Source organism: Mercenaria mercenaria, chromosome 4, assembly GCF_021730395.1.
Source record: "Mercenaria mercenaria strain notata chromosome 4, MADL_Memer_1, whole genome shotgun sequence".
In the NCBI taxonomy this organism is placed as follows: Eukaryota; Metazoa; Mollusca; class Bivalvia; order Venerida; family Veneridae; genus Mercenaria; species Mercenaria mercenaria.
In genome coordinates, this window is record NC_069364.1 from 6,454,378 (window position 1) to 6,469,200 (window position 14,823).

At 35.7% G+C, this 14,823-nt stretch overlaps 1 protein-coding gene across 1 annotated transcript; it reads right to left on the reverse strand.

The window, feature by feature from the left end:
- Nucleotides 1-576: 576 nt before the first annotated feature.
- On the reverse strand, nt 577-14,823 carry LOC123550915 (cysteine and histidine-rich domain-containing protein 1-like). The gene is made up of 9 exons (XM_045339409.2): nt 14,678-14,823; nt 9,901-10,007; nt 9,176-9,265; nt 8,568-8,736; nt 7,476-7,540; nt 7,132-7,202; nt 6,388-6,490; nt 5,474-5,662; nt 577-4,946 (listed from the first exon to the last, which is right to left on the reverse strand). The coding sequence occupies exons 1-9, from the start codon at nt 14,742-14,744 to the stop codon at nt 4,782-4,784; spliced, it is 1,026 nt and encodes a 341-aa protein (XP_045195344.2). The 5' UTR covers nt 14,745-14,823; the 3' UTR covers nt 577-4,781.

The window sequence follows — 14,823 nt, forward strand, 5'->3', positions numbered from 1 at the left end:
CTACACATGAGGAGGTCTTTACCAGTTGGCCATGTCATAACCAAATATCATGTGGTCAAAGTTAGATTTTGCAGACCTATGTACTATGCAATGACCAGTCCAGCCATAACCAAATATTTGTGGTCAAAGTACGATCTTGCACACCTATGTGCAGTGCAATTACGAATTGGTTCTGCCATAACCAAATGCTGGGTGGTCAGTTAGATCTTGCAGACCTAATAAAAATGCAATTGCCCTTTTTGAACAATATTTACTTCTCCATACGTGGTTCACGTAAACATGCTCCAAGAAATGTTTTCCTAATGTTTCTAGCCCAAACAGAGAATACTGGCAGATAAATACGCGAGCAACATGGTGACAGTAGACAAGAACTAATAGTTTTCTAAGGACAAACTGGAGGCTAGTCTTTAAACTTTAGCATCTGACTGGTGTTTCCTGAGCACTATTTTGAACTTGAATAGAAAGGTAGCACTATCAAACTTCCTGCCATTGTAAATGCATAGTTCGGCACCCTTTCTGTATCTACTGGAAGTTCAACTAAAGTATTCAGGTTGTAAAATGAAACACTTCAACATGTTGGTATTTCACATTTTATTGGCACATGGTATAAACAGTTTTCAGGACGTACAAAAGGATGAATATGGAACCTTCAATAACATATCACTTGAAATCATACATACATATATACATGATTAAAAGGTGGATTCAACATCTGTAACTGTTCCTAGTCTCGATGAAAACTTACCAGTACAGATTTCTGTACATCATTAGTGGAGCAGCATTAAACTATTAGCTTGAACTTCCAAGTAAAAGGGGCATAATTATTGAAATGGTGCCAAAATTATGTCCCTTGTGACATATGAAGTGGAAGACAAAACTGAAGTTTGAAGCAGGTCCATCAAGTTATAACAGAGATACAGAGAAAATGCATTAAAATTTAACCAAGCTCTAGACAAAGACAGGGATAATGACGCAAGGGGTAGGATAACTTTCCATATATTTCGTAGTCAAGCTACATGTAACAAGAGGACCATGATGGTCCTGAATCGCTCACCTCTTCCCACATGACCCAGTTCTGAGTATGACGTCGTTTTTTCTATTATTTGACATAGTGACCTAGTTTTTGAGCTCATGTGACCCAGTTTTGAACCTGACCTAGATATTATCAAGATAAAAATTCTGACCAATTTTCAGGAAGATCCATTGAAAAATATGGTCTCTAGAGAGGTCACAAGGTTTTTCTACTATTTGACCTATTGACATAGTTTTCAAAGGTACGTGACCCTGTTTTGAACTTTACCTAGATATCAAGGTGAACATTATCACTAATTTTCATGAAGATCTCATGAAAAATATGGCCTCTAGAGAGGTCACAAGGTTTTTCTATTTTTATACCTACTGGCCTAGTTTTTGACCGCACGTGACCCAGTTTCGAAAACTGACCTAGATATCATCAAGGTGAACATTCAGATCAATTTTCATGAAGATCCATTGAAAAATATGGCCTCTAGAGAGGTCAAAAGATTTTTCTAATTTTAGACCTACTGACCTACTTTTGACCGCAGTTGATCCAGTTTCAAACCTGACCTAGATATCATCAAGATGACCATTCAGACCAACTTTCATACAGATCCCATGAAAGGTATGGCCTCTAGAGAGGTCACAAGGTTTTTTTATTATTTGACCTACTGCCCTAGTTTTTTATGGCACGTGACCCAGTTTCAACCTTGACCTAGATATCATCAAGGTGAACATTCTGACCAATTTTCATGAAGATCCATTCAAGGGTATGGCCTCTAGAGAGGTCACAAGGTTTTTCTATTTCAAGACCTACTGACCTAGTTTTTGATCGCAGTTGACCCAGTTTCAAACTTGACCTATATATCATCAAGATAAACATTCAGACCAACTTTCATACAGATCCCATGAAAAATATGGCCTCTAGAGAGGTCACGTTTTTTCATTATTTGACCTACTGACCTACTTTTTGATGGCACGTGACCCACTTTCGAACTTGATTTAGATATCATCAAGATGAACATTCTGACCAATTTTTATGGAGATCCATTCACAAGTATGGCCTCTAGAGAGGTCACAAGGTTTTTCTATTTTTAGACCTACTGACCTAGTTTTTGACCGCACATGACCCTGTTTCGAACTTGACCTAGATATCATCAAGATGAACATTCAGACCAACTTTCATATAGATCCCATGAAAAATATGGCCTTTAGAGAGGTCACAAGGTTTTTCTATTATTTGACCTACTGACCTAGTTTTTGACGGCACGTGACCCACTTTCGAACTTGACCTAGATGTCATCAAGATGAACATTCAGACCAACTTTCATACAGATCCCATGAAAAATATGGCCTTTAGAGAGGTCACAAGGTTTTTCTATTATTTGACCTACTGACCTAGTTTTTGATGGCACGTGACCCACTTTCAAACTTGACCTAGATATCATCAAGGTGAACATTCTGACCAATTTTCATGAAGATCTCATGATATATATGGCCTCTAGAGAGGTCACAAGGTTTTTCTATTTTTAGACCTACTGACCTAGTTTTTGACGGCACGTGACCCAGTTTCGAACTTGACCTAGATATCATCAAGATGAACATTCTGACCAACTTTCATACAGATCCCATGAAAAATATGGCCTTTAGAGAGGTCACAAGGTTTTTCTATTATTTGACCTACTGCCCTAGTTTTTGACGGCACGTGACCCACTTTCGAACTTGACCTAGATATCATCAAGATGAACATTCAGACCAACTTTCATACAGATCCCATGAAAAATATGGCCTCTAGAGAGGTCACAAGGCCTAGATATCATCAAGGTGAACATTCTGACCAATTTTCATGAAGATCTCATGAAATATATGGCCTCTAGAGAGGTCACAAGGTTTTTCTATTTTTAGACCTACTGACCTAGTTTTTGACCGCACGTGACCAGTTTCGAACTTGACCTAGATATCATCAAGATGAACATTCAGACCAACTTTCATACAGATCCCATGAAAAATATGGCCTTTAGAGAGGTCACAAGGTTTTTCTATTATTTGACCTACTGACCTAGTTTTTGATGGCACGTGACCCAGTTTCGAACTTGACCTAGATATCATCAAGGTGAACGTTCTGACCAATTTTCATGAAGATCTTGTGAAATATATGGCCTCTAGAGAGGTCACAAGGTTTTTCTATTTTTAGACCTACTGACCTAGTTTTTGACGGCACGTGACCCAGTTTCGAACTTGACCTAGATATCATCAAGTTGAACATTCTGACCAACTTTCATAAAGATCCCATGAAAAATGTGACCTCTAGAGTGGTCACAAGCAAAAGTTTACGGACTGACGCACGCACGCACGGACGGACGACGGACACCGCGCGATCACAAAAGCTCACCTTGTCACTTTGTGACAGGTGAGCTAAAAATAGAAAATGATAGTTTTCTTGTGTTACTGTATTACTTACATATACATAGCATACAGTATTGACATGTTTTGGTGGTTAGTTTTCACTGGTATTAGGAACACAGCATATTCAAAGCTGAAAGTATAAAGTATTTATTTATTTATTTGGGTTTTACGACACACCAAGACAGTATAAAGTAAATTCAACAAATTTTAAACTAATCTTCATAATACCCGATAAATTCCTTACCTGATCCTAATCTGGTTCACCTTTTATTATGAAATAAATCAAGTCTAAAAAGAGCAAACACCACTGCGAAGAAAGTAATATATCTTGACAAATAATGAAAAACTGACTTACAAAATGGCTTATAAACAAGAGCTGTCAGTGGACAGCACGCTAAACTATTCTCAGTGCTTGATAGTATAATATAAGCAATGAGTAAAACTTTAACATTACAATAAGCATATTCTAAGTCGAAAAGGGGCCATAGTTCAGTCAAAATGCTTGATAGAATTGCCTCCTCCTTTTTGCAGACTGGGGTCATAATGGTAAACAAGTATGCAAAATATGAAAGCAATATCTCAATGGACTTTGAAAATATTTGGGGTGGTATGCAAACTTTAACATTTATTATAAGTCGAAAAGGGGCCATAATTCAGTCAAAATGCTTGATAGAGTTGCCTCCTCCTTTTTGCAGACTAAGGTCATAATGGTAAACAAGTATGCAAAATATGAAAGCAATATCTCAATGGACTTTGAAAATATTTGGGGTGGTACGCAAACTTTAACATTTGTGTGACGCTCACGCCGACGCGAGTAGGATAGCTCCCCTATTCTTCAAATAGTCGAGCTAAAAATCAGTAACTGTATTCAAATTGGAAAGTAACAATGTTATATTCAAAGTCACTCTACATCATTTCTATACATTAAATAAACAGACAACTAGTATCTTACATGAAACAAGAAATGAAATATACATGGTCAACATCAGCTGCCAGTATTTGTTTGTCATTACAACAAACACAGTTTTTAAATGATAAATGCAGCTTCTTAAACAAATGCGGAACATCTGGCTCCAAGGTTATAAACCCAAGCCTGGATACCTGTCTCAAACTAGCTCCTGATTGGCTGCTTCTGGGCATGTTTAGGAAATTGACCAATGCAACCAAATATTTGAAACAGAAAAGGTGCACTCTCTTACTTGTCTTCAAACACAATTTATAACCTTGGAGTCTGGTCAATCTTTCTGTTCAGAAAGGTACATCAATTCCACTTTTTTCAACTTTTGCTTCATGAACACACAATGTACTTAACACAAGATTTTTCTTCCATCAATCATTGTTCTATCTTCAATCCTACATCAATCACTAGCTATATCATCAGAATCTGAGTCTTTCTCCTCTGGTTTTGCTGGTGGAGATTGAGGCATTTCCAGACATGGCCAACTAAATGATTCCAGCTTTCTTAGAACTATCTCAACTTTAGTTCCCAACAGTTTCACTTCACTTTTCTCTGGAATTATGGGCTGAAAATGTAAGAAATTAGAGCGATAAATTCTTTTATTAAAAAATACTATCATATCCACACAAACTGGTATTTTCAGAATGGAAACAGTATAAAAAGACAATTGCCTAGCACATCAATCCCTACCAACAGTCAGCTATATAATCTTGGACAATTGTAACAGAGTGTGAAACTTCCTGTTGTCATAGCAACCACATTTTCTAAAAAAAAAACGCCGAGCATTTTCTCTATTTTGCCCTCTAATACCATTTCATAGTTTTAGGTGAAAATTTTCCCTTTTTATCAACAAATAAACCTACAAACTGCAACTGGCGGAAGATATTTATATATTCTTACTGAGACTTCATCTATTAAAGTATAACATGCCGTAACCAATCCTTGTCTAATAAAACTTATTGAACCTGGTGAGTGTTTCAATTTTTCCCCAGTCCTAGTCAATAAATAAGTAAACTATTCAGTTATTGTCTCTGTGGAAGAATCCAACTAGCCAGCATGTATTTAACTAAAATATATAATAGAACTACTTACATTTCGTAAAATTAATTCGTGTTCATAAACACTCTTTCCACCTTCAAACACAATGTGAATCTTGCAAACCACTTGGTTTACTTCTATGACTGTTTTGTCTGGTACTGCCACTTTTGCAAACACAGATATATTAACATTTGGCCCAGTCTGGAACCAGTCTAGTCGACAGTTCTTTTTTGTGTCTTCAGTCTAAAATGGTAAAGAAAAGATCTAGATAACTTTAATAATGCAGAAATTTACACTACAGTAAAACTTTTATAGAGTAACACCACTGTAACAACTGAATACCAGTGTATTATTTTGTACTGAGGATGTTTCTCTGCAGTGATTCATATATGAAGACACTGGTTAAGCTGGATAACATCTGGCTTTGTAACAAGGTACTGTAAAATCATGTAATTTCGTGGGCATGAAATTTCGTGGTTTTGGTCAGAACAGCAATTTCGTGGGGATATGAATTCACGGATTTCAACTTTTGAACATAAAATGAATGGGAATTTTACTTGTTCATTGGGATTAAATTTCATGGATTGAATCAACTGCGAAATCCACAAAATGAGTCCCCCACAGATATTAATGATTTCACAGTATCTACCTTTTGATTGTCGAGATGTTAACAAAAAAGCTACTGTTATTTATTCTGACTGTAAAGAAAGCTTTGAGTGACTAATAATTACAAAATCCTTTTGGTAGGGAAACAAGTCAAAACTTCTGGAAGCGACCATATAACAGGGCTCACACAGATGGCCAGTCTGAGTTTGCTTGTCTAATCCAAAATCATCTGTGACACATGTAATAAGCAGCTTCCAAGTAAGCAGGCCTGTCAATCACACATAACTTTGCCTCTTGTCAACAATACACTATGAGACATGACAATGATGGTACTACTAAACCTCTACTCTTAACTGCTATACCTCTTTCTTTATCCACAAATGTGTTCCAGTTTGACAGCCCACTTGATCAAGGAAATTTGTGAAATCTGATGTTTTTCTCTGACAACACGACCAGAACTTCATTCTGAAATGGGGATATAAACTGTCTAAATTAGCATACCAAGTATTAGATTTAACAAAAGAAATGTACTGCAATAGTTTTCACCTGGTATTGGAGTCTTTTTATTTTAGTTTTTTGTTCCTATACTATTTTAACATTTCACAGTCACATGTGTTTGTAACTTGATTCTTCAAAGAACTCACCAAATCACCTTCTTTTTTACTTTTCAATCACAACTTACTACTAGCATACTAAAGAACTTTCCTCTAAAGTTTGCAAAAGTGGACATCAATCTTGATATATAAATCTTAAATCCTTAAAGAATAAGCTTTTATCCTGCTAAATTTCTAAAATGGACTGGTCCATCATTCAATTTGGGCAATACCATTTACTATTCAAAGGGGTGTCCACTGAAAATTTACTGAATAGTGAAAAGTGCAGACCATGCTCGGGCTGCATGTCCATGCAGGCTGATGTCGGTCTGCGCTGGTCGCAAAGGCAGAATCACTTGCCAGTTAAAAAGTACTGTCCTAAATTTTGATCTCCAAAGCAATATAAGTTTTTATGAAATCCTAGGAGTATCCACAGGAATATGTGCACACAAATATGAAGCCTTAATCTCTCTTTTTTTTCAATCTTGACAATAAAGAAGTTAAAATAACTACCCTTCATGGAATATTGCAACACCTGGATGGTACTGACAGGTTTCTTTATTGCTCTCTTCTGACTGATATGTCTGAAATAGTACAAACATATGTGCTACAAAGATATATCTTATATTTTTATCATATAGTGTAAAATTTCATAATTTGATATTCATAATGATTTAAGCCTACAAATGGCAAACTAATGATGTAATGTGAGCTGTATTTCTAAATCAAACGAACAACTAAGGAAAACTGACTACAGAAAACAGAAAATAACATCTTGTCTATACATATTAAATCTTGGTAAGGTAACATGGCCCCTTTTTTGTATATATTACCCAAGTACAAACTGACAGACTTACCGCTTTACAACTGCTATTTTTACAAGTAGTTCCCACTTTTATATCATCAGTTCCATTTGAGATATCTGAAAAATAAAACCCACTCTGTATTCATCAACTTAAAAAACAAATCATACTACAAATGTAAAGAAATGTCTGTTTCAAGATTTAAAACTTATCAAACATTTACATTTTCAAAATAAACCTTCCCTCAGCAAGAGTGAATTCATATGGAAATTATAAGCAAGATATAAATAAGAATGTGTCCATAAGACATAGATGTCCCCCATGCTGCACCATCATCTTTAGTACAGACCATCTTCACATGACAGATGTTTGACTAGAAGTTTGAAGCAAATTGTATTCAGATAAGATTGTGCATCTGAGCAACACTGAATCCATCCCTTCAAAAAAAGTGTACGAGGAGTTGAACACACCAAATTTCTTCACTATGACCTACAGTATTTTGTGAAATTAAGAAAGGGTCATAATTCTAGTAAAAATAGCTACAGAAAGAAGTCAATTATTTATGTTCATCTTCACATCAAGGTGAAAGTTTCAAGCATTGTTTCAATAGTGTTTGACGAGTTGGACACACAGCACTTCTCTCTATACTCCATACAGCAGATCTATCAAAGGGCCTTAACTGTGGTAAAAAAAGTCGCAGCAAAGGTTCCTTCCCTTATGGTCATCTGCAAATCAAGCTTGTTCATCTGCGGAAGTTTGAAGCAAATCAGGCTAATAGTGTTTGACGAGTTGGACACTGAATGTTTTTCTCTAAATTCTATATAGCAAAACAATTAACGGGCCATAATTACAGCAAAAGTTCCTTCCTTAACAGTCATCTGTACATCAAGGTTGTTCTTTTGCTAAAGTTTGAAGCAAATCTGGCTAATAGCATTTGAAGAGTTTGATACACAAGATTTTGGGATGTATGGACAGCAGCAACACTATATGCCCCCCACAAAAATGTATAAAGGGCATAAAAATTTGTTTTGAAAGAAAAGCAAGATATCTGCTGCTTAAAACTGAGTGGTGATAAAGAGAGCATAAATAGCTGTCATATCAATAAATTAGATACTAAAAACACAAAAAAACACAATAAGGCAATACCTTTATCTTTATCAGATTGTATAGACATTTCCTGTAGACATTTATCTAGAGCTTTCTGTAGGGACGGTGTAACAGTAACCTTTAATTTCTGTAATGGTTCATCCTCCGAGGGTCTTACACTCTCCACAAACTTCTGTTTCATCATCTCAGGCTTGGGCTTTTCCTCTTTCTGAACAACAAACATAATACAGTCAAAACTGTAATAAATGTCCCACACAATATTTTTCATGCAACCCTTGTAGAACAAAACCCAAATGTGGACTTAAATGTGTTCGTTATACATGTACAGAGGTTCTTGCTCTTGGGTGTTTAATGTACTAACTTTTCATCCTGTTTAATCTTTTACACAATTAATTTTGTTTTGAAATCAGAAATCTTTATAAAATCAGGTTGTGGTCCGGTGAACTTGAAGGGATGCAGATTACAGGAGAAGCTTAAGAATTTGAAAAGCATCTTTCAGATCTACCTCTTATCCATGTCTATGGAGTACTCCAGTCAAAAAAATTTGTCCAGCCAGCAGACAATATAAACAATGTCAATTTTATCAGGAATGCAAGCATTTCACAAAGCATTAGTGTAGAATACAAAGCAGGGCTTTGAAAGTGTACCTGTATAGCAGTATCTGGTACGTCTACAACTGGTTTTGGTGTTTCTGGCTCTTTTGGTTTCTCATTGCTGTGCTGACCAGATGTGCAACCCTGAACAAGAAGAGGCATATGTAGATTCACAATATAATGATACCATCAAAAGTTTCAAAATATACCCATTAATCATATCAAAAGCCAAAAGAAACACCACAGCTGTAGGCATCCCTAATAAATTCATTTCCTTACATACACCAGATTCTGCACATTTAGCTGATTGCATGTAAAAGTCTGTTTGTACATTCTGAAATGACCAACTTTTAGGGCCACAATGATTCAATACTCATTTACTACATTCAATCATAAAAAAATAAAAAGATATATCATAGTCTTGGAGCTAGTCTAATTATCAGGGGACATATAAACACTTAATCTCATTGCTTTGGTGCATTTACACACTTATCAAGCTGCTAGTTACATATCAATTAAACTTGAGAAAAGAGTTGTATCTTGTGGAAAACAAAGTTTACTTTCCAGAAAGTCTTAAGACTGTGGGAAATAAAGTATACTTTTCAGAAAGACTGTCTGAAACATCATAAAGAAAGGTAAAGCATTGCCTTAGGTTGCATGGAATGTCGTCAACAATCAAACAGAACTAAGTAGCTCTTCAAATCCTTAATATGGCAATGGAATAGTGTAGTCTTAAGAAATACAGTTCAAACAAAACACAATCTCTGAAAGTAACTTACAGGAAAATTAAGAAATTCTGTGAAATCTGTACTTCTCTTCTTACAGCAAGACCAACCCTTCAATGCATCATGGAATACTGGTACACCAGGATGGTAATGACAGGAATCTGCAAAATTTCAAGTAAGAAATTTAGATGTGAATCCTTAATGAATTTATTTAGACATTATCATTAGCACAACATGACTGATTTTAAAACAAGAATCTTAATGTTAACGCATAATTCTAAACAAGAGCACCGCCTTGCGGGTGCTGACGCTCATCTGATTTTTTTTGTATAATAGAAATATTGTCCTACCCATGATTTTCTAAGTCTAAAAAGGGCCATCATTCTTGCAAAAAGCAGGATAGAGTTATGTTTCTTGATGTACAGTGTCCACTTATGATGGTGAAAAACTGTTGCAAGTTTTAAAGCAATAGCTTTGATAGTTTATGAGAAAAGTTGACTTAAACATAATATTTAACCAAGAAAATGATTTTTCTAAGTCCAAAAGGGGCAATAATTATTGCAAAAAGCAGGATGGAGTTATGTTGCTTGCTTTACAGGGTCAGCTTATGATGGTGAACAACAGTTGCAAGTTTTAAAGCAATAGCTTTGATGGTTTAAGAGAAAAAGTTGACCTAACATAAAACTTAACCAAGAAATCTGATATTTTCTAAGTCCAAAAGGGGCCATCATTCTTGCAAAAAGCAGGATGGAGTTATGTTTCTTGCTGTACAGGGTCCACTTATGATGGTGAAAAACTGTTGCAAGTTTTAAAGCAATAGCTTTGATAGTTTAGGATAAAAATTGACCTAAACATAAAATTTAACCAAGAAAACTGATTTTCTAAGTCCAAAAGGGGCAATAATTCTTGCAAAAAGCAAGATGGAGTTATGTTTCTTGATGTACAGGGTCTGCTTATGATGGTGAACAAGTATTCCAAGTTTCAAAGCAATAGCTTTGATAATTTAGGAGAAAAGTTGACCTAAACATAAAACTTAACCAAGAAATCTGATATTTTCTAAGTACAAAAGGGGCCATAAATCTTGCAAAATGCAAGATGGAGTTATGTTTCTTGCTATACAGGGTCAGCTTATGATGGTGAACAAGTATTCCAAGTTTCAAAGCAATAGCTTTGATAGTTTAGGAGAAAAGCTGACCTAAACATAAAACTTAACCAAGCAACGCCGACGCCGACACCGACGCCGACAACCGCTCAAGTGATGACAATAACTCATCATTTTTTTTCAAAAAATCAGATGAGCTAAAAATAACACACCCAAAGGGATGATGATGATTTGGTTGGGTGTGAGCCATGGAGGACATGCTCTTTTGTTGTTTAGACATCTTCCCTGACCGGTTTCGTTCAGCAGTTGTGAGCTTCTTCAGAGGACTTGACTTGATTGTGGTCTCTAGAGAGTTAACAAGATTTCCTTTTGATCTGGCCTAGTTTTTGACCCAACATGACCCAGTTTCAAACTTGACCTAAAGATCATCAAGACAAACATTCTGATCATGTTTCATAAAGATTGAATCACAACTTTGGCCTCTAGAGTGTTCACAAGCTATTCCTCTGATTTGACCGGGTGACCTAGTTTTTGATCCTACATGACCAAGATTCGGTCCTGACCTAGAGATCATCAAAACAAACATTCTGACCAAGTTTCATGAAGATTACGTCACAACTGTGGCCTCTAGAGTGTTCACAAGCTTTTCCTACGATCTGACTTGACCTAGTTTTTGACCCCACATGACTCAGATTCGAACTTGATCTAGAGATTATCAAGACAAATATTCTGACCAAGTTTCATAAAGATTGGGTCACAACTGTGGCCTCTTAGCCCTCTAGAGTGTTCACAAGGCAGATGTTGCCGGACGATGCACACCGGACAATGACCGGTCACAATACCTCACCTTGCTCAGGTGAGCTAAAAAATTGTAACAAAGAAGTATGTACAAAATGTAATAATGGCAACTTTATGACAACTATTAAATCATAGCTTTTTCCCATAAACAGTGGTAATACAGCACATACAATTAAAAGCATATTGATTACCAGACCTCTGGGTCTTTAGGTCCAATAACCAGACCTCTACATCATCATTCAGTACATCCACTGAAGGAGTCTGAAATTCTATCAACAAGAGCTCGTAGAACATGAAATGCCCCCCTTGATGCATTCAGTAATTGCACAAGGAACAGAAATTATTTGGTCACTGTACACAAAAGTTCTACTATTCTGGGTCAATGTGACCTTGACCTTTGACCTTAAAATCAATAGGGGTCATCTGCTGGTCAAGATCAACCTCCCTATTAAGTTTCTTGATCCTAAGCCAAAGCATTCTCATGTTATCATCCTGAAATGAGCTCTTGTTAACATTTGCTTTGATAAAGCAGCAGATCCAGACTAACATCAAATTCATGATGTAACCCATCTGATACCAGATTTTGGGGACCAGCTATATAAACCGTCTGGTCCAAGTCCCTTCACTTCGCATTTTAAACTGTACTAGATCTCTTGTGTTTTGAAGGGAAAACTGATTATTTCAGGTGAATGTATTAAATTTTGACTTAAAGACAATTTAAGTAAAACTTACGCTTAAATATTTAGAATATTTTGTAGTACTATTAGTACAAGTTTTCACTATTTTAAGTGATTTGAATACACTGAGAGACAGATGATTCTATGCTACATTTTAAAGTTGTTGTATTCTAGTTATTGTAATAAATCAAATAGTAAATCTATTTTGAAGAAGGTAATATTTTAGCTTAATGTAAAATAACTGTTACCTTCATTTAACATTGATGTTTAAGTTTCTTTTGATCCGAATATTGGTATTAAAGTAGTCATGTCTTAATTAAAGAAATTTCTTACTTTAAGAAAGTACAGCATGTTGCATTTGTCAAGGAAATTCATTAAGCTCAAACTGGTGAAGTAGAACTGAGTAGATAGATACCATGATTCTTCATTACCTAGATTCATCGTTGTTTCATGTTTTATACTGCATTGTAATATATGTATATCATACAGAAAATAATGATAATAAAACTTCGCATTTTACAATATACTATGAATAGATCTGAAGGGAAAACTGATTATTTCAGAAACACAAAGTCCCCTTCAGAAACCCTCCCACAAGACGCTTAAAACATTAACAGCGCCAGCATAAATATAAAATATTTATTTTATGCTTTAGAATTTTATCAAATACATTTATGTTAGAATATTTATATGCTTATATCAGTTTATAGTATGCGCAACATTCCTTTTGTAATAAAAAAGTAATTAACAAAACCTGATTAGGAAAACCTGTAAGGGGATATTACTCTTGGAAGTATTTATTTTTTTGATACAGCGGAAAATTGAAGTTCAGTTGAAAAATTTTAATCTAGTTAAAAAGTGGCTATTCAGATGAGGTGGTGATGTTGTTGTGATGTGGTGATATGGTACGTGATGTTTGTTCTGTAATTTTAAGGTACTGTAACGAATTTCGGTGGGTACTAATATGTATCCGAGCGGTCTAGATAAAAATATATCATTAAAAGACAAGAAAAAGTATCAGAATGCAGTAACACTAAAACGAAAGTACCTAAAATGCCATGTATATAATTTTCAAAATGACTGCTTGTCAAACTGATTTTGTAGCGAAATGTCTGTTTATATATAAATATTCCTCAAGCTATTTGCTTAGTGATTCAAAGAGATGATTTGAAAAAGATTAGCATTTATAGTTCTATAAAAGAATCAGAAGAATAATCAAAGATACTTGAAATGCCAAGAACTAAAATATATAAAAAGATAACCCGTAGCTTACAGCAAAATGCCTACCTAAAATAATTACTGCAACCACTGACTATTACAAGTTTTTCTTATTTTCCGAGAACTGTGTACCATTGGAACCAACTTCCCCTAGTGTCGCCCACCTCCCTACCCTAGAGCAGTTCAGTGCCGCAGTTTGCAGCCTTGAACATGTCTCGCCCTAGTCATGCTAGTTATCCTGCTAACTCAAGTTTTAACCTTTTATTTCACCAAAGTTATTTTTTAGTTTCTTCCACTCTAAATTTTTATCACTATATTCTTTCTCTTTATGATTTTGACGCGCAAAACGTCTACGTCCCCGCAAGGGGTTCGACGGTTATGGAAGATAGATAGAGTATCATGGACATTTTGTCACAGTATGACAATACCGGAATTACTGCAGTTTTATATTTATCATGGCACTGTAATTGTTGAGGTCAGTGATTGGTTTCGGTAATGGAAGAAAATCTCTAAAAAACGTCTGATTACTCTTATATAAAGTGTATCAGATTTGAAGACAGTCAAGTGTGGTATGTATTTTGGTTTTAGGTAGAATGCACATAAGCAGTCCCCGGCAGTTTACAGTGCACTGCAAGTTGGGGTGTGTAGAAAAGCAGGGGTGTGGAGACAGTAGCTCCCAAACATATTAATCTGAATTTTAAGTTACCCCTTAACATTCAATTTTAGAGTGCAAGTGCTCCATTTTCTTATGCTTGTTGCAACCACAGATGTGTGCCATTCATAGTTTTAGGCAACCATGAATTTATGAGAAATCCAAGTGTTAGTGATGCCTTGGCTGCTGTTGCTTGAGTGTGCTTCTCCCACTGAAGGTCGTCGCTGAGGGTTACCCCAAGGTACTTGGCCCTGTCGTTAACTTGGAGACGCTGACCATGGAGAAAGCAGCTGGTCTCCCGACAGTGACGTTTGTTTGTTGTAAATTTATCCTCAGTTTCTTACATGAACCAATTTTTCTTACAAATTTACAGATAAAAAATACCTGATTCATTCTTAGTTGGGTCATACTTTGAACCACACCCTTTATTGTAACACTGAAGAAGCTCCATGACTTAATTTAGGAAAGAAAACACGTTTTTTTTCTCGAAATTTCTCTGGCTGTCACTCACAACTTCCGTTTTACCCGGT